Below are 20931 nucleotides of genomic sequence, written 5' to 3' on the forward strand. Positions count from 1 at the left end.
ATACATAATTCTAGGTTCCAGCTATCACCCTACCAAGCTGTTACAATATCTTGACTATATTCCTTATGCTATACATTACATCCCGGTTACTTATTTATTTTACCATTGGAAGTCTGTCCTTTTTTTTTTTTTTTTTTTTTTGTGAGGGCATCTCTCATATTTATTGATCAAATGGTTGTTAACGACAATAAAATTCTGTATAGGGGAGTCAATGCTCAATGAACAATCATTAATCCACCCCAGGCTTAATTTTCGTCAGTCTCCAATCTTCTGAGGCATAACAAACAAGTTCTTACATGGAGAACAAATTCTTACATAATGAATAAGTTACATAGTGAACAGTACAAGGGCACAACCTCACTTTCTATATCCAGTTTCCCATAAGGGATTGGCAAAGTTCCAAATCTGGATGAATCAAACTATTGGCCTTTTCTTGACAAGGTTGCTGTGTTACTTAGGAGAATCATACAACTGTAAAGAGCAGTACCATTGTTATAAATTCAGTCTCCATCTTCACTGCTACCCAGTAAGCTATTTCCCCACCTAGTTTGCCATCTCCTACCCTTTGCAATGGTTGTTTCAGATCTTTACCTCTCTCTCTAAACCTGACTTTCCTGCCTACTACCTATCTATCCCCAGTCCACCTACCTCTGCTTCCATTCTCAGTAAATGCTCTATCTCACTTCAGGAAAAAAACAAGAATGAGATTGAACTACCACAATACAATGTCCTTCTACTGACCCTAGAAACCCATTTTAGCTACACTTACCTCCACCCACTTCTTCCTTCCTATCACAAGGAAGGAGGTGTCTCTCCTCCTGCTTAAGACTAATCTTGGTGCTTTATGCTTTGGATTCTAAAGTGCTTGTCCTCTACTGCAGTGGTTCTCCAAGGGTGGTTCCCAGAACAGCAGCATCAATACTCTCTGGGACTGTTACAAATACAAATTCTTAGGCCCCACTCCAGATCTACTTCATCAGAAGATCTGCAGCTAGGGCCCAGAGATCTGTTTTTACAAAGCCTCCAGGTGATTCTGATGTATGCTAAAGTTTGAGAACCACAGCTCTAAGGGATTATGTGTTGTTTATCCCCTTTCCTGTATCTTTAACCTCCATCTTTAGTGCAGTGGTTCCCTTGCCTGAAGAGGCTCCTGTTTGATTGTTCCAGGTACATTCTGGCTCCTCTCCAATCTATTCACCATGCAGCAACATATCTGATCATGCTATTCCCTGCTTAAAATTCTTTAATGGCTTCCCCCTGATCTTAAGAAAAAGACCAGTATCTTTTTTTTTAAGGTATTAATATACAATCTTATGACGGTTTCACATGAGCAACACTGTGGTTTCCACATGCACCCATATTATCAAGTCCCCCCCCCCCATTGCAGTCACTGTCTATCAAAGATGCTACAGAGAAAATGACCAGTATCTTATGAAGGCCTCAAGGTTCTGCACACCTTTCAAGCCTCTTCTTTTATTACTAGCTCTCTGACCAAACCAATCTCTCAATTGCTTGATTTTGCCATGCTCTAGGGCACCTAAGAGACTTTGCAATTGTTATTCCCTCTGCCTGAAATACTCTTGCCTATTTCTTTTCCCAACTCCCACTTCTACAAATCTGAGCTTAAATTTTCCTTACTTATAGTAGCCTACCTTGCCTCTTAAGTCTCCATTAGGTGCTGCTAGATGCTCCTGCAGCACTCTACTTATCCTCTCAAACTTGTAACAAACTTATAATTGTTCCATTATCATAAATGTATTGTCTGTTTTCCTTTCCAGAGCATAAGCTCTGTTAGGGCAGAAATCATGTTTACTTTATTTACTATAATATCCCTAATGCCTAGCTTAGTATGTAGTACCTTATACATAGTCAGTGTGCAATAAATATTTGCTGACTGAGCTCTTGCATACACTGTGCCTCAGTGCAGAATGTTTTTTGCTACCTTTAACCCCACTGTGAAATCCTACACATCTTTCAAGTAAGTTAAACATCTCTGTAAAGTCTTCCTGCACATAACACACACTGGCCTGCTCAAGTTGATCACTTCCTTTTTTGTGTTCCTAGTGTACCGTGTACATAACCCTACTATTGCCAAAACTACATACTATTGTAAATACCTACCTTCTCCACTAGACTGTGAGCTCTCTGAGGCCACGATGTCTCGTTCACTTTTGTATCTCTAGTGTTTAGAAAAGTACCTGACATTGATAATTGGTGTCCATAAATGTTTACAGGTATATTAAACCTAAGACTATATCTGTCACATTGCACTGGAGGGTTTTTTCTTAATATTAAGTACGGATTTCAAGTCTAGGCTTGCTATTCATTAGCTATGTGATCAAATTGTTTAACCTCTTTGGCCTCAGTTTCCTCAGCAGTAAAACAGGGCTAATAAAACCTACTTGGATGTACTGCTATGAGAAGTAAACAAAATTACACAGTACAATGATTAGCACACACAGTGCCTGGCATGTAGTAGCCTCCCCACTCTGGCTTCAATTTGATAGAGACAACTAGGACAAAACAAATACAAAAATAAGTCACAGCAATCAAGGGAGACTGAGTATAGAGTGAGTCATTCCTTTTAATCATTTGCCCAGGTAGATCCACAATGAAGAAACATAATAAGCAGAACAACTCTACTGGTGGTATCTCCCTTGGCATACAAAGCTTGCTGAGAATTCACCCCAGAGACCTCTTGGCTAATGGCTGTATCTGGTTCCCCAGCCCAGCAGGTCAGACACTTAATCTGCAGTACCAGACATGGTTATTTCAGACTGGAACAGAAACTACCTCACAAAGAATGTGTTTACCAGTGGAAGATGGGAGAGGAGGAGGAGAATTTGACTGTAATCCCATCAAGTGCTTTGCAGTCTGGCAGAAAACACCGCAGAATTGCTGATGGAGATAGACACCTACACAATGCACTTACCTGCAGCCAAGAACCAGCTCAGACTAGATAATGAGCAGCCTTCTGCTTTTACAAAACAATGTTCAGACTTGCATGGAGTGAATGTCTCTAAGGCCAAATGACCCTTGTACTACATCTGGGCAAAACCCACAAAGACGAATCCAAGCAGTTATACATTTCACCTCCTTAGTCTAGGAGCACTGCCCACAAACACCAGCTTCACTGCTCATGTGTGCTGAATATAAAAGCACATTTAACAGTTTCTTTGCCCTTACTCAAAATATGCTTACCTCTGCAGAGCCACTGGTATTCAGATCACCTAGTGCTTTGGAGTCATTCATTTCAGAATGCCTTGTGACTACAGAAGTAACTATTTCTTCACTGGGACTCTCTCTCTTCCAAAGCTTCCTGATTAAGCTTTGCTGCTCACTGGAAGATACAGTCAGTCTGAGTGGAGCTCTGGGTGGGCTCTGCCTCCTCCAAGATGCTCTGCTCCAACCTAGTCCCAGAATATGTGGTACATCAGCCTCAGGTGGAAAGCCCAAATCATCTGCGGTTTGGAATTTTTTTAAGAACACCAGCATGGAATTGGAAGAGTCTGTCCTAAAAGCCCAGCAGCTTTGGGGCCTGCTGCAGTCTGCCAGAATGCACATCCCTTCTAACCACCAAAAGGCATGGCAGGCAGAGTCCTGGCAGCAGGCAGCCCAACATGACTGGAGAGAAGGGGTTCTGTCAAGAAGCCGGAGGTGATTTTCTCCCCCAGATCTCAGGCCAACTCCAAATTGTGTCTTCACCTGCTGGCATCTGCTTTCACTGGCATCTAAAAACAAAGAATGGAAACATTTTAAGGTGAGATAAAAACAGAAACTACTGCTCTGTAAACAGCCTTGAACACCAACATTGAGGCTATTTTGAAAACTAGTTTTTTAGAGGGTGGGAAAGCTGTCTACTAAGTGGAATAGGAAAAGCAGAAGAGAGTGTTTTTTGGTGCAGGATATTTTAGCTTGTAGAAGTACTATTCCACATTCATCACTGGGTCCTCTTCTCAATGAATTCCTTCCACATAGACCATTTACACAGAACTCCATGAAACAGAAACAAAACAAAACAGAAGGGCTGCTCTGGTGGAAGTGTATGGAGGAATGGAGGAGCCAAGTCCCACCACCTGACCTCCCATTCATCTCCCTGGCATTTCTCAGGGACAGTGTGAGGACTACAGGGCCAGAGAGCAGGTAGTTAAACAAGATGGAATATTCCCCCTCTGAACTAGCAATAACACAAACTAAGTACTCTTGACCTCTTGCAGGTTCCAAGTTCATCCATTTCTAACCAAATGTTCACCAAAGTCAGGTGGTTTTGCATTATCATGGTATCACCCAGAGCAGCAGTAAAGCTTAACAAAGTTTTTAATCATAAGAGCGATTCTGCTAGAATGAATTTCCTAATAACAAGCTATGTCATAACAAGAAATAAAGGAACAGAAGTACAACAGTGACCTACTATGGTTAGTCCAGATAACAGGGTCCAAACTTCTGGCTAATGTTGCAAATGGATAAATTTGTGGGCTGTTGAATTACTTCAGGCATGACATTAATTCTCCTGAAATAATACCTCACTTCTGTTTTCTTAGATGAAGTCAAAGCATATTCTAAATGAAAACATTACAGAGAGTCCATTTTAAGGTCTTAGTTATACAGGTATCTGTAACCACCTGTGATCAGGGTTATAAGGACCAGAACCAGGGTGACGCAAGAGAGGGGCCTCAGGTGTAAAACTTCAGGAGGTGCTCCCACTCTCGCAGGGGCAGCTGGCTTACCTGACCTTGAGAGTGAGTGCCTCCTTAAGTATCGTGCCCTAGGTGCCTCTTTCTTTCACCCTAGCCTTGGCCCTGGCATTATAACATAGGATGTATTTTAAAACTACATGTAGAAAATATGCTGTAGAATCAAAGCACTAAAGAGATGGATATCTTGTCTGTACTTTTACACCTACACACAACTGGAAAAGGGCTCTGACTCACAAAAGCAACCACCTGATAACCAACTTAAGCCAACCTGACTCCCAGGAAATACCTACTACATGCCCAAAAGACTGCACATGGGCACCAGTCAATTGAGAGGTAAGAGGGGGAAAAGACAGGTTTCTGGATTACTGAGTCAAGCAGGCCCTAAGGAAGCCAATCTGCTATTGTTATTTAAAAGATACACAGGCACGAACCTAGCACCAGGCAAGACAATTAAGAAGGCCAGGGAAAAAAGGAAAGCACTTCCTTAAGAAAAAACTGAATAAATAGCAACTAAAGAAAGAAAATGAAGCTATAGAAATACCCTTCATTTCCTCATCCATCTTCTTCCACAGCAACCAGTGGTATGACCCTTGGTAACAGCTACCTGTACAGACTTGGTTCCAGCTCATAAATTATTACATCAGTAGCTACTGTCACTTATCTTTATATCAACTTTCCATCATTCTTCTCAGAAAAATTCTCCATATTTAACATAGTGAAGAGGTCCACATAGATGAAAATAACTTCTACTGTGCTGTAAAAGCCAGTATTTTAATTTTTAAAAAGGTACTGTGACTTCCATTTCTGCCCTTGAAGGAGAAATTGCCATAGGGTTTGCCCTTTTAACATGAGCAACCAGAAAACTAGACAAAATACATGAATCTACTGTTTTTAGGTACTGAACAACAGGTAGTCCAGGACTGTAATTCCAGAGACAAAGGAAACAAGGGGAGCCCTGGGGCCGCCCTGGCTCTCTGCACAGAGGCATGCTCTGGACTGTGGCACAAGAAAAACCCAGGCAAAACAGGGCAGTCTTGCTGCACTGAGGGGAGAGTTCAGGGTGACTATGACAGTGAGAATTTTAGAACAACCTACAAGAGAGGAGGAAGCTACAAAGAGAAAGGGCTCCAGACATCTGGATAACGGTCCACTTCAGGTTTTGAACAAATGCTAATTTGCCCCAAGTGTAGTTTGAAACTACAAAAGGGAAATTAGAATCCTTTGAACTGAATGAAAATGAAAACACAACCTATCAAAATCTGTAGGATGCAGTTAAAGCAATGTTTAGAGGGACACTTAGAGCCTTAGATGCTGATTTTAGAAATTAAGCAAAGTATAAATTCAATGAAATATGCAGGGAGAATGCCATGTGATGACACAGGCAGAGACTGGAGTGATACAGCTGTAAGCCAAGGAATACCAAGGACTGACAGTGATCACAAGAAGCGTCTAGAGGAGTCTCAGAAGGAACCAACCCTGCCAACACTTTGACTTTGGACATCTAGGTTCCAGAACAACTGGCTACCCTTGCCTGGGAGAACAGCCCAGGAGACTACCAAGAGCCTAGATCCAGGAATCACTGACATTTGGGGATGTGCCTTTTAGCCAGATTGAATGGAAACACCAGGATACCACTCAGCAGACATGCAAAGAGATGTGATGCTGGAAAACTATGGGAATCTGGTGTCTGTGGGCTCTCTTTCAAAACAAAATTAATCACTCAACTGAAGCAAGAAGCAGAGTCCTGAATGGAGATGTGAAAAGTTCCACCAGGTAACTGTGCAGTCCAGGAGTACTGGTTTGAAATAAGGATTTTAGCCGTGAAGCAAAATACTTGTGAAGGATCTGCTCCGGAAGAATAAACAAAAAGTCACATGACTGATAAAGGCCTGGATTGGGAGGACAGAAGCTCCAGAGAAGAAGCACTGTAATGTGGGGAAAATCTTCAAATATAATTCCTCCTTTATTAGCCACCAGAGAAATCATACTTGTGGGATATCCTATAAATGCAAAGAATGTGGAATAGTCTTTATGAGCAGCTCATCTCTTTTAAATCATCATAAAATTCACATAAGCAAGCAACCTTATACTGAATGGGAGAAATTTCTCAAGAAGCACTCAACAATTATTAATCATCACAGAATTCACTCTAGAAAGAAACTCCATAAATTAAGTGAATGTGGAAAAGCTTTCAGAAAGAACTTTATCCTTTTAAGTCTTCAGAGAATCATACCTATCAGAAACCCTACAAATGTAAAGACAGTGGGAAAGCCTTTGCTCAGAAGGCAGCCCTTGCTCATAATGAGAATATACAGTGGAGAAAAGCCTTTTAAATGTAACGAATGTGGGAAAGCTTTCAGGGATAACTCAACTGTGTTGGAACATAAGAAAATCCAACCTGATAAGAAAGCATATTGGTGTAATGAATGGGGAAAAGCCTTTAGGAAGAGCTCAACTCTTATTAGTCATCAAAGAATGCATACAGGAGAGAAACCCTATCACTGCAGTAAATGTGAGAAACATTTCAGGTATACACCCTTTGCTGGACATAAGAAAACTCATAGTGGAAATAAACCCTATTGGTGTAATGACTGGAAAAGATTTATGAAGAGCTCAATCCTACTGCATCACAGAATTCATCTGGACAAAAAACATCACTGTGGGATAGGTTGGGAAATGTGGGAAAGCTTTTGAGCACAGCTCAAGTCTTATTGAACATCAGAGAATCCACACTGGAGAAAAACCTTAGGAATGTAATTAATGTGGGAAGACTCTTCCCTGAAATTTAGCCCTAAACAATAGAAGAAAAATCATAACAAAGAAGAGTCATCAAATGTAGTGTGGAAAATCATACAGAAGTAGTTTTTTCCTTGTGAGCATTAAAGAGGAGACATATTCAATAAATCAGACATTTTAACAAAAATTTGTATGCAGGGCAGAGCCAAGAAGGTGGCCTTGGTAGAGCAGTGGAAATCTCCTCCCAAAACCATATACATTTTTGAAAATTCAACAAATACAACTATACCTAAAAGAGAGACCAGAAGATACAGGACAACAGCCAGGCTACATCTACACCTGCGAGAACCCAGCACCTCGCGAAGGGGGTAAGATACAAGCCACGGCACCGCGGGAGCCGAGCGCCCCTCCCCCCAGCTCCCGGAGGGAGGAGAGGAGTAGGAGCGGGGAGGGTGAGGGAGCCCAGGACTGCTAAACACCCAGCCCTAGCCATCCTCACGGGAGCGCAGGCACACAGTGCGTGGGGTGCGGGATACTAGCGAAACGGGTCAGTAAGACCTGCGAGTGGGTCCCCGCAACCAGCGCCCCTGAGACAAAGAAAAGCAAGTGCTTTTTTAAAGACTTAAAGGGACAGGGCCCCACAGCTGGATGGAAACATCCTGGAACACTTAGCCCAGCAGCTGGGAATCCCAGGGAACTCTGGGCGCCCTAACCCCCTGAGCGGCAGCACAGCTTGAAGGCCCCTCACGGAGAAAAACAGCCTCCCACCCATTTCCCCTCTGACACCGCTCCGACACTGCCGACATAGTGGAGCAGCAACCTGAGGCTGGACACGCCCACAGCAGGGCAGCTTCTTTCACAGCGGCCGGGCAAGAATTAGAAACCCCGTCTGTGTGCAGCTGCCCAGCACAAGCCGCTAGGAGTCACTGTTCTCCCAGAAGAGGAAGGCCAAAAACCAGTAAGAAGGGATGTTCTCCCAGCCGAAACACGCACCAGCTTCCTGCAACTACCTCTATCACCATGAAAAGGCAGAAGAATTTGATACAGACCAGACTAACCCAGACATCCTCCCCTCAGAAGGAATCTGGGGAGATAGACCTAACCAATCTCCCTGAAAAAGAATTCAAAATAAAGGTCATAACCATGCTGATGGAGCTGCAGAGAAATATGCAAGAGCTAAGGGATGACGTATAGAAGGAGATTATAGAAATGAAACAATCTCTGGAAGGATTTATAAGCACAATGAATAAGATGCAAGAGGCCATCGATGGAATAGAAATCAGAGAACAGGAACCCATAGAAAGCTGATGCAGGGAGAGATAAAAGGATCTCCAGGACTGAAACAATATTAAGAGAACTGTGTGACCAATCCAAAAGGAACAATATCCGCATTATAGGGGTCCCAGAAGAAGAACAGAGAAAAAGGGACAGAAAGTGTCTTTGAAGAAATAATCGCTGAAAACTTCCCCAAACTGGGAGAGGAAATAATCGCTCAGACCACAGAAGCCCACAGAACTCCCAACAGAAGGGACCCAAGGAGGACAACACCAAGACACATAATAATTAAAATGGCAAAGCTCAAGGACAAGGACAGAGTTTTAAAGGCAGCTAGAGAGAGGAAAAAGGTCACCTACAAAGGAAAACCCAACAGGTGTCAACAGAAACCTTACAGGCCAGAAAAGAACGGCATGATATATTTAATGCAATGAAAGAGAAGGGCCTTGAACCAAGAATACTGTATCCAGCACGACTATCATTTAAATATGAAGGAGGGATTAAGCAATTCCCAGACAAGCAAAAGTTGAGGGAATTTGCCTCCCACAAACCACCTCTACAGAGTATTTCAGAGGGACTGCTCTAGACAGGAGCACTCCTAAGACAAAATAGATGTCACCAGAGAAAATAAGGTCACAGCAAAGAAAGCAGACCAACCAAATACTAACTAAAGGCAAAAAATAAAATCAACTACCCACAAAAGCAATTAAAGGAAACACAAAAGAGCACAGAATAAAACACCCAACATATAAAGAATGGAGGAGGAGGAATAAGAAGGGAGAGAAATAAAGAATCACCAGACAGTGTCTATAATAGCTCAATAAGCGAGTTAAGTTAGGCAGTAAGATACTAAAGAAGTTAACCTTTGGTAACCATGAATCTAAAGCCTGCAATGGCAATCAGTACATATCTTTCAATAATCACCCTAAATGTAAATGGACTGAATGCACCAATCAAAAGACACAGAGTAATAGAATGGATAAAAAAGCAAGACCCATCTATATGCTGCTTACAAGAGACCCACCTCAAACCCAAAGACATGCACACACTAAATGTCAAGGCATGGAGAAAGATACTTCATGCAAACAACAGGGAGAAGAAAGCAGGTGTTGCAGTACTAGTATCAGACAAAATAGACTTCAAAACAAAGAAAGTAACAAGAGATAAAAAAGGACATTACATAATGATAAAGGGCTCAATTCAACAAGAGGATATAACCACTATAAATATATAAGAACCCAACACAGGAACACCAGCATATGTGAAACAAATACTAACAGAACTAAAGGAGGAAATAGAATGCAGTGCATTCATTTTAGGAGACTTCAATACACCATTCACTCCAAAGGACAGATCCACCAGAAAGAAAATAAGTTAAGGACACAGAGGCACTGAACAACACACTAGGACACATGGACCTAATAGACATCTATAGAGCTCTACATCCAAAAGCAACAGGATACACATTCTTCTCAAGTGCATATGGAACATTCTCCAGAATAGACCACATACTAGGCCACAAAAAGCCTCAGTTAATTCAAAAACATGGAAATCCTACCAACCAACTTTTCAGAACACAAAGGTATAAAACTAGAGATAAATTGTACAAAGAAAGCAAAAAGGCTCACAAACACATGGAGGCTTAACAGCATGCTCCTAAATAATCAATGGATCAACACCCAAATTAAAATGGAGATACAGCAATATATGGAAACAAATAACAATAACACAAAGCTCCAACTTCTGTGGGACGCAGCGAAAGCAGTCTTAAGAGGAAAGTATATAGCCATCCAGGCATACTTAAAGAAGGAAGAACAATCCCAAATGAATAGTCTACCATCACAATTATCGAAATTGGAAAAGGAAGAACTAATGAGGCCTAAAGTCAGCAGAAGGAGGGACATAATAAAGATCAGAGAAGAAATAAATAAAATTGAGAAGAATAAAACAATAGAAAAAATGAATGAAACCAAGAGCTGGTTCTTTGAGAAAACAAACAAAATAGATAAGCCTCTAGCCAGACTTAATAAGAGAAAAAGAGAATCAACACACATCAGCAGAATCAGAAACGAGAAAGGAAAAATCACGATGGACCTCATAGAAATACGAAGAATTATTAGAGAATACAATGAAAACCTAGAAGAAATGGACAACTTCCTAGAAAAATACAACCTTCCAAGACTGACCAAGGAAGAAACACAAAATCTAAAAAAAACAATTATCAGCAAAGAAATTGAAGTGGTATTAAAAAAACTACCCAGGAACAAAACCCCCGGGCCAGATGGATTTACATCTGAATTTTATCAGACATGCAGAGAAGACATAATACCCATTCTCCTTAAAGTTTTCCAAAAAATAGAAGAGGAAGGAATACTCCCAAACTCATTCTATGAAGCCAACATTACCCTAACACCAAAACCAGGCAAAGACTCCACCAAAAAAGAAAATTACAGACCAATATCCCTGATAAACGTAGATGCAAAAATATTCAACAAAATATTAGCAAACTGAATTCAAAAATGCATCAAAAGGATCATACACCATGACCAAGTGGGATTCATCCCAGGGATGCAAGGATGGTACAACATTCAAAAATCCATCAACATCCCCCACATAAACAAAAAGACAAAAACCACATGATCATCTCCACACATGCTGAAAAAGCATTCGACAAAATTCAACATCCATTCATGATAAAAACTCTCAGCAAAATGGGTATACAGCGCAAGTACCTCAACATAATAAAGGCCATATATGATAAACCCACAGCCAACATCATACTGAAAGTGAGAAGCTGAAAGCTTTTCCTCTGAGATCAGGAACAGGACAGGGATGCCCACTCTCCCCACTGTTATTCAACATAGTGCTGGAGGTCCTAGCCACAGCAATTAGACAAAACAAAGAAATACAACCAATCCAAATTGGTAAAGAAAAAGTCAAACTGTCACTATTTGCAGATGACATGATACTGTACATAAAAAACCCTAAAGACTCCACTCCAAAACTACTAGAACTGATATCAGAATACAGCAAAGTTGCAGGATACAAAATTAACACACAGAAATCTGTGGCTTTCCTATACACTAACAATGAGCCAATAGAAAGAGAAATCAGGAAAACAATTCCATTCACAATTACATCAAAAATAATAAAATACCTAGGAATAAACCTAACCAAGGAAGTGAAAGACCTATACCCTGAAAACTATAAGACACTCTTAAGAAAAATTAAAGAGGACACTAGCAGATGGAAACTCATCCCATGCACTTGGCTAGGAAGAATTAATATCGTCAAAATGGCCATCCTGCCCAAAGCAATATACAGATTTGATGCAATCCCTATCAAATTACCAACAGCATTCTTCAATGAACTGGAACAAATAGTTCAAAAATTCATATGGAAACACCAACTACTCCAAATAGCCAAAGCAATCCCGAGAAGGAAGAATAAAGTGGGATGGATCTCGCTCCCCAACTTCAAGCTCTACTACAAAGCCACACTAATCAAGACAATTTGGTACTGGCACAAGAACAGAGCCACAGACCAGTGGAACAGAGTAGAGACTCCAGACATTAACCCAAAAATGTATGGTCAATTAATCTATGATAAAGGAGCCATGGATATACAATGGGGAAATGACAGTCTCTTCAACAGCTGGTGTTGGCAAAACTGGACAGCTACATGTAAGAGAATGAAACTGGATCACTGTCTAACTCCATACACAAAAGTAAATTCAAAATGGATCAAAGACCTGAATGTAAGTCATGAAACCATAAAACTCTTAGAAAAAAACATAGGCAAAAATTTCATGGACACAAAATTGCAGATTAAAGATGGTGGCGTGAGAGGAGAGACAGAGGCTTCCTCCTAAAACTGGATACAATTAGAAAATTTAATTGGCGCAACTAATCCTGAGAGAGCAACAGAAAAGAGGATAGGTCGGACTGCACACACCTGGAGAAAAGAGCAGACCTCAGCAAATGGGGTAACGTACCAGAGCTGTGGCTCTGCCCAACCCGAGCCCTTCCCCCACCCCAGCTCACCAGCGGGAGGAAGAGAAACTGAGCAGGGAGGGAGTGGAAAGCCTGGGACTGCTGAATACCTAGCTCCGGAGATCTGCTCTGGGAGCACAAACCTACATTTCATGGTGCTTCCATGAGACTCGCATGACTACCGGGTTGGAAAGTTAATACAGGCAGAGTTCCTGGGTGGACTGGGATTCCGGCTGCTTGTGGAAAGCAGGGATCCATATCTGGCTGCTCTGTGACAAAAACTTATACCTGTGTGACCGGCCCACTGGCTCAGGCAGTGGACACAGGCATAGGAGCCAGGAGGCGGGGAACAGCTCTTTCCTACCTCCAATACCGCTCCACTGGGACCCCCGACATTGCTTCAGGGGCTGAACAGCTCCAGAATAGAGCTTCTGGACACTAGAGGGCGCCATATACACATGAAATGCCAAAGGAACCTTGTCCAGAGTAAAGTTGTTAATACAACTCCCGAGAAAGATTTAAATGATATGGACCTCGTGACTCTTCCTGAAAGGGAGTTCAAAATAAAAATAATCAACATCCTAATGGAGGTACGGAAAGACATCCAAGAACTCAGGAATGAATTCAGGTCAGAGATCCAATCATTAAAGAACACGATGGAAGGTATTAAAAGCAGGTTGGATATGGTGGAGGAGACAATAAATGAAATAGAAACTAGAGTAGAGGAATACAAAGAAACTGAGGCACAGAGAGAAAAAAGGATCTCTAAAAATGAAAGAATATTGAGAGAACTGTGTGACCAATCCAAGCGGAACAATATTCACATTATAGGGATACCAGAAGAAGAAGAGAGAGAAAAAGGGATAGAAAGTGTCTTTGAGGAGGTAATTGCTGAAAACTTCCCCAATCTGGGGAAGGAGATAGTCATTCAGACCATGGAGATCCACAGATCCCCCTACACAAGGGACCCAAGGAGGACAACACCAAGACACATAGTAATTAAAATGGGAAAGATCAAGGATAAGGACAGACTGTTAAAAGCAGTCAGAGGCAGAAATAAGATCACATACAAAAGAAAGCCCATCAGACTAACAACAGACTTCTCAGCAGAAACCTTACAGGCAAGAAGGGAGTGGCATGATGTATTTACTGCCATGAAGCAGAAGGGCCTGGAACCAAGATTACTTTATCCAGCGAGATTATCATTTAAATCTGAAGGAGGGATTAAACAATTTCCAGATAAGCAAAAGCTGAGAGAGTTTACCTCCCACAAACCATCTCTGCAGACTATTTCGGAGGGACTGCTATAGATGGAAGTGATCCTAGGGTTGGACAGCTGTCACCAGAGGTAGTAAAGTCATGGTAGGGAGGGTGGAGCACCTGATTGCGAGGCAAATGCAAAATTAAAGTGACTATACCCAAAGCCAATCAAGGGATAGAGAAAAAGTATAGAATCTCTGATACCTAATATATAAAGAATGAAGGAGGAAGAAAAAGGAGGAGAAATAGAAAAGAACCTTTAGATAGTGTTTGTAACAGCATATTAAGTGAGTTAAGTTAGACTCTTAGATAGTAAGGAAAATAACCTGGAACCTTTGGTAACCACGAATCTAAAGCCTGAAATGGCAATAAGTACATACCTATCGATAATCACCCTAAATGTAAATGGACTGAATGCACCAATCAAAAGACATAGAGTCACTGAATGGATAAAAAAACAAGACCCATCTATATGCTGCTTACAAGAGACTCACCTCAAACCCAGACTAAAAGTCAAGGGATGGAAAATGATATTTCATGCAAATAACAGGGAGAAAAAAGCAGTTGTTGCAGTACTAGAATCAGACAAATAGACTTCAAAACAAAGAAAGTAACAAGAGATAAAGAAGGACATTACATAATGATAAAGGCCTCAGTCCAACAAGAGGATATGACCATTATAAATATAAATGCAACCAACACAGGAGCACCAGCATTTGTGAAACAAAAACTAACAGAATTAAAGGAGGAAATAGACTGCAATGCATTCATTTTAGGAGATGTCAACACACCATTCACTCCAAAGGACAGATCCACCAGACAGAAAATAAGTAAGGACACAGAGGCACTGAACAACACACTAGAACACATGGGCCTAATAGACATCTATAGAACTCTACACCCAAAAGCAACAGGATACACATTCTTCTCAAGTGCACATGGAACATTCTCCAGAAGAGACCATATACTAGGCCACAAAAAGAGCCTTAGTAAATTCCAAAAGATTGAAATCTTACCAACGAACTTTTCAGACCACAAAGGCATAAAACTACAAGTAAATTGTACCAAGAAAGCAAAAAGGCTCACAAACACAATGGATCAATGACCAAATTAAAATAGAGATCCAGCAATATATGGAAATAAATGACAACAACAACACAAAGCCCCAACTTCCGTGAGATGCAGCAAAAGCAGTCTTAAAAGTATATAGCAATCCAGGCATACTTAAAGGAAGAACCAACCAAAATGAATAGTCTAATATCAGTTATCAAAATTGGAAAAAGAAGAACACATGAGGCCTAAAGTCAGCAGAAGGAGGGACATAATAAAGATCAGAGAAGAAATAAACAAAATTGAGAAGAATAAAACAATAGAAAAAAATCAATGAAACCAAGAGCTGGTTCTTTGAGAAAATAAACAAAATAGATAAGCCTCTAGCCAGACTTATTAAGAGAAAAAGAGAATCAACACACATCAACAGAATCAGAAATGAGAAAGGAAACATCATGATGGAGCCAACAGAAATACAAAGAATTATTAGAGACTACTATGAAAACCTATATTCTAAGAAGCTGGAAAACCTAGAAGAAATGGACAACTTCCTAGAAAAATACAACCTTCCAAGACTGACAAAGGAAGAAACACAAAATCTAAAAAAACCAATTGCCAGCAAAGAAATTGAAGTGGTAATCAAAAAACTACCCAAGAAAAAAACTCCTGGGCCAGATGGATGTACCTCACAATTTTATCAGACATACAGAGAAGATATAATAACCATTCTCCTTAAAGTTTTCCGAAAAATAGGAGGGAATACTCCCAAACTCATTCTCTGAAGCCAACATCACCCAAATACCAAAACCAGGCAAAGACCCCAACAAAAAAGAAAATTACAGACCAATATCCCTGATGAACGTAGATGCAAAAATACTCAATAAAATATTAGCAAACCGAATTCAAAAATATATCAAAAGGATCATACACAACGACCAAGTGGGATTCATCCCAGGGATGCAAGGATGGTACAACATTCGAAAGTCCATCAACATCATCCACCACATCAACAAAAAGAAAGACAAAAACCACATGATCATCTCCATAGATGCTGAAAAAGCATTCGACAAAATTCAACATCCATTCATGATAAAAACGCTCAGCAAAACGGGTATAGAGGGCAAGTACCTCCACATAATAAAGGCCATATACGGTAAACCCACAGTCAACATCATACTTAACAGTGAGAAGCTGAAAGCTTTTCCTCTGAGATCGGGAACAAGACAGGGATGCCCACTCTCCCCACTGTTATTTAACATAGTACTGGAGGTCCTAGCCACGGCAATTAGACAAAACAAAGAAATACAAGGAATCCAGATTGGTAAAGAAGTCAAACTGTCACTATTTGCCGATGACATGATACTGTACATAAAAAACCCTAAAGACTCCACTCCAAAACTACTAGAACTGATATCAGAATACAGCAAAGTTGCAGGATACAAAATTAACACACAGAAATCTGTGGCTTTCCTGTACACTAACAATGAGCCAATAGAAAGAGAAATCAGGAAAACAATTCCATTCACAATTACATCAAAAATAATAAAATACCTAGGAATAAACCTAACCAAGGAAGTGAAAGACCAATACCCTGAAAAGTATAAGACACCCTTAAGAGAAATTAAAGAGGTCACTAACAAATGGAAACTCATCCCATGCTCTTGGCTAGGAAGAATTAATATCCTCAAAATGGCCATCCTGCCCAAAGCAATATACAGATTTGATGCAATCCCTATTAAATTACCAACAACATTCTTCAACGAACTGGAACAAATAGTTCAAAAATTCATAAGGAAACACTAACGACCCCGAATAGCCAAAGCAGTCCTGAGAAAGAAGAATAAAGTGGCGTGGATCTCACTCCCCAACTTCAAGCTCTACTACAAAGCCATAGTAATCAAGACAATTTGGTACTGGCACAAGAACAGAGCCACAGACCAGTGGAACAGACTAGAGACTCCAGACATTAACCCAGACATATATGGTCAATTAATATTTGATAAAGGAGCCATGGACATACAATGGGGAAATGACAGTCTCTTCAACAGATGGTGCTGGCAAAACTGGACAGCTACATGTAAGAGAATGAAACTGGATCACTGTCTAACCCCATACACAATAGTAAATTCAAAATGGATCAAAGACCTGAATGTAAGTCATGAAATCATAAAACTCTTAGAAAAAACATAGGCAAAAATCTCTTGGATGTGAACATTAGCGACTTCTTCATGAATATATCTCCCCGGGCAAGGAAAACAAAAGCAAAAATGAACAAGTGGGACTATATCAAGCTGAAAAGCTTCTGTACAGCAAAGGACACCATCAATAGAACAAAAAGGTACCCTGCAGTATGGGAGAATATTTTCATAAATGACAGATCCGATAAAGGCTTGACATCCAAAATATAGAAAGAGCTCACGCTCAACAAACAAAAAGCAAATAATCCAATTAAAAAATGGGCAGAGGAGCTGAACAGACAGTTCTGCAAAGAAGAAATTCAGATGGCCAACAGACACATGAAAAGATGCTCCACATCACTCATTAGCAGAGAAATGCAAATTAAAACCACAATGAGATATCACCTCACACCAGCAAGGATGGCCACCATCCAAAAGACAAACAACAACAAATGTTGGCGAGGTTGTGGAGAAAGGGTAACCCTCCTATGCTGCTGGTGGGAATGTAAATTAGTTCAAACATTGTGGAAAGCAGTATGGAGGTTCCTCAAAATGCTCAAAATAGAAATACTATTTGACCCAGGAATTCCATTTCTAGGAATATACCCCAAGAATGCAGCACTCCTGTTTGAAAAAGACAGATGCACCCCTATGTCTATCGCAGCATTATTTACAATAGCCAAGAACTGGAAGCAACCTAAGTGTCCATCAGTAGATGAATGGATAAAGAAGATGTGGTACATATACACAATGGAATATTATTCAGCCATAAGAAGTAAACAAATCCTACCATTTGCAACAACATGGATGGAGCTAGAGGGTATTATGTTCAGTGAAATAAGCCAAGCGGAGAACGACAAATACCAAATGATTTCACTCATCTGTGGAGCATAAGAAAAAAAGAAAAACTGAAGGAACAACACAGCAGCAGAATCACAGAACCCAAGAATGGACTAACAGTTACCAAAGGGAAAGAGACTGGGGAGAATGGGAGGGTAGGGAGGGATAAGGTGGGGGAAGAAGAAAGGGGGTATTATGATTAACATGTATAATGTGGGGGGTGGGGAAAGGGGAGGGCAGTGCAACACAGAGAAGACAAGTAGTGATTCTACAACATCTTACTATGCTGATGGACAGTGACAATAGTGGGGTTTGTGTGGGGGACTTGGGTTAGGGGAGAGCCTAGTAAATACAATGTTCTTCAAAAAAAGTAAAAAAATAAGAAAAATAGTAATAATCAATTAAAATTTTAAAATTTTAAATTGAAAAATTGAAAAAAATTTCATGGAGATAAACATGAGCGACTTCTTCATGAACATATCTCCCTGGGCCAGGAAACAAAAGCAAAAATGAACAAGTGGGACTATATGAAGCTGAAAAGCTTCTGTACAGCAAAGGACACCATCGATAGAACAAAAAGGCACCCCACAGTATGGGAGAATATATTCATAAATGACAGATCTGATAAAGGGTTGACATCCAAAATATAGAAAGAGCTCACGCTCCTCAACAAACAAAGCAAATAATCAAATTAAAAAATGGGCAGAGGAGCTGAACAGACAGTTCTCTAAAGAAGAAATTCATATGGCCAACAGACACATGAAAAGATGCTCCACTTCACTAGTCATCAGAGACCTGCAAATTAAAACCACAATGAGATATCACCTCACACCAGTAAGGATCGCCACCATCCAAAAAACAAACTACAACACATGTTGGCGAGGCTGTGGAGAAAGGGGAACCCTCCTACACTGCTGGTGGGAATGTAAATTAGTTCAACCATTGTGGAAAGCAGTATGGAGGTTCCTCAAAAACCTAAAAATAGAAATACCATTTGACCCAGGAATTCCACTTCTAGGAATTTACCCTAAGAATGCAGCAGCCCAGTTTGAAAAAGACAGATGCACCCCTATGTTTATCGCAGCACTTTTTACAATAGCCAAGAAATGGAAGCAACCTAAATGTCCATCAGTAGATGAATGGATAAAGAAGATGTGGTTCATATACACAATGGAATATTATTCAGCCATAAGAAAAGGGCAAATCCGGGAAGGGGCGGAAGATGGCGGCGTGAGTAGAGCAGCGGAAATCTCCTCCCAAAACAACATATATCTATGAAAATATAACAAAGACAACCCTTCCTAGAATAAAGATCAGAGGACACAGGACAATATCCAGACCACATCCACACCTGAGAGAACCCAGCGCCTCGCGAAGGGGGTAAGATACAAGCCCCGGCCCCGCGGGAGCCGAGCGCCCCTCCCCCCAGCTCCCGGCGGGAGAAGAGCAGGCAGAGCGGGAGGGAGACAGAGCCCAGGGCTGCCGAACACCCAGCCCCAGCCATCCGGGCCAGAGTGCAGGGCCCTCGATACTGGGAAAACAGGGCAGCTAGAACAGTGAGCAGGCACTGGAGGCTGGGCGACAGAGGACATAAGAAAAGCGCGCGACCATTTTTTTTTTTTTTGCTTTTTTGCTGCTTTGTTTTGGCGAGCGCTTTTTGGAAGTCTTAAAGGGACAGGGACCCCAATACTAGGGAAACAGGGCAGAAAGACCAGTGAGCAGAGGCCTGAGGCTGGCACTGGAGAATAAAGAAAAACGAACGACCACCTTTTTTTTTTAATTAAAATTTTTTTTTTTTTTTTTAATTAAAAAAATTTTTTTTCTTGTTTTTTTTTGTGGTCGTTGTTTTGTTTTGGCGGGTGCTTTTTGGAAGTCTTAAAGGGGCAGGACGGGTCACTTAATCCAGAGGTAGGGAATCCGGGATCTCTGGGCACCCTAACCCCTGGGCTGCAGGGAGCAGGGAGGCCCCTTACGGAGATAAATAGCCTCCCAGCCGCTCCTGCTCCAACGCGACTCCACCATTTTGGAGTAGCTGCCCGAGCCAGGCCACGCCCACAGCAACAGCGGAGATTAACTCCATAGAAGCCCGGCAGGAAGCAGAAACCCTGTCTGCGCGCAGCTGCGCAGCACAAGCCACTAGAGGCCGCTGTTCTCCCAGGAGAGGAGGGCCACAAACCAACAAGAAAGGAAGTCCTTCCAGCCGTCACTCGTCCCAGTTCTGCAGACTATTCCTATCACCATGAAAAGGCAAAGCTACAGGCAGACAAAGATCACAGAGACAACACCAGAGAAGGAGACAGACCTAACCAGTCTTCCTGACAAAGAATTCAAAATAAGAATCATAAACATGCTGACAGAGATGCAGAGAAATACGCAAGAAAAATGGGATGAAGTCCGGAAAGAGATCACAGATGCCAGAAAGGAGATCGCAGAAATGAAACAAACTCTGGAAGGGTTTATAAGCAGAATGGATAGAATGCAAGAGGCCATTGATGGAATTGAAATCAGAGAACAGGAACGCATAGAAGCTGACATAGAGAGAGACAAAAGGATCTCCAGGAATGAAACAATATTAAGAGAACTGTGTGACCAATCCAAAAGGAACAATATCCGTATTATAGGGGTCCCAGAAGAAGAAGAGAGAGGAAAAGAGATGGAAAGTATCTTAGAAGAAATAATTGCTGAAAACTTCCCCACACTGGGGGAGGAAGTAATCAAACAGACCACGGAAATACACAGAACCCCCAACAGAAAGGATCCAAGAAGGGCAACACCAAGACACATAATAATTAAAATGGCAAAGATCAAGGACAAGGAAAGAGTGTTAAAGGCAGCTAGAGAGAAAAAGGTCACCTATAAAGGGAAACCCATCAGGCTAACGTCAGATTTCTCAACAGAAACCCT

General features: G+C 41.2%; 1 protein-coding gene across 3 annotated transcripts in view; it reads right to left on the reverse strand.

The window, feature by feature from the left end:
* The window catches only part of KIAA0319L (KIAA0319 like), a 128376-nt gene that overhangs the window by 74954 nt on the left and 32491 nt on the right, over positions 1-20931 (reverse strand). For all 3 annotated transcript variants that reach the window (XM_036911933.2, XM_036911932.2, XM_036911934.2), the window contains exon 3: positions 3202-3731. In XM_036911933.2, coding sequence (XP_036767828.2) covers positions 3202-3731 — 530 coding nt within the window. The remainder of the gene's footprint in view (positions 1-3201; positions 3732-20931) is intronic.

Source organism: Manis pentadactyla, chromosome 4, assembly GCF_030020395.1.
Source record: "Manis pentadactyla isolate mManPen7 chromosome 4, mManPen7.hap1, whole genome shotgun sequence".
In the NCBI taxonomy this organism is placed as follows: domain Eukaryota; kingdom Metazoa; phylum Chordata; class Mammalia; order Pholidota; family Manidae; genus Manis; species Manis pentadactyla.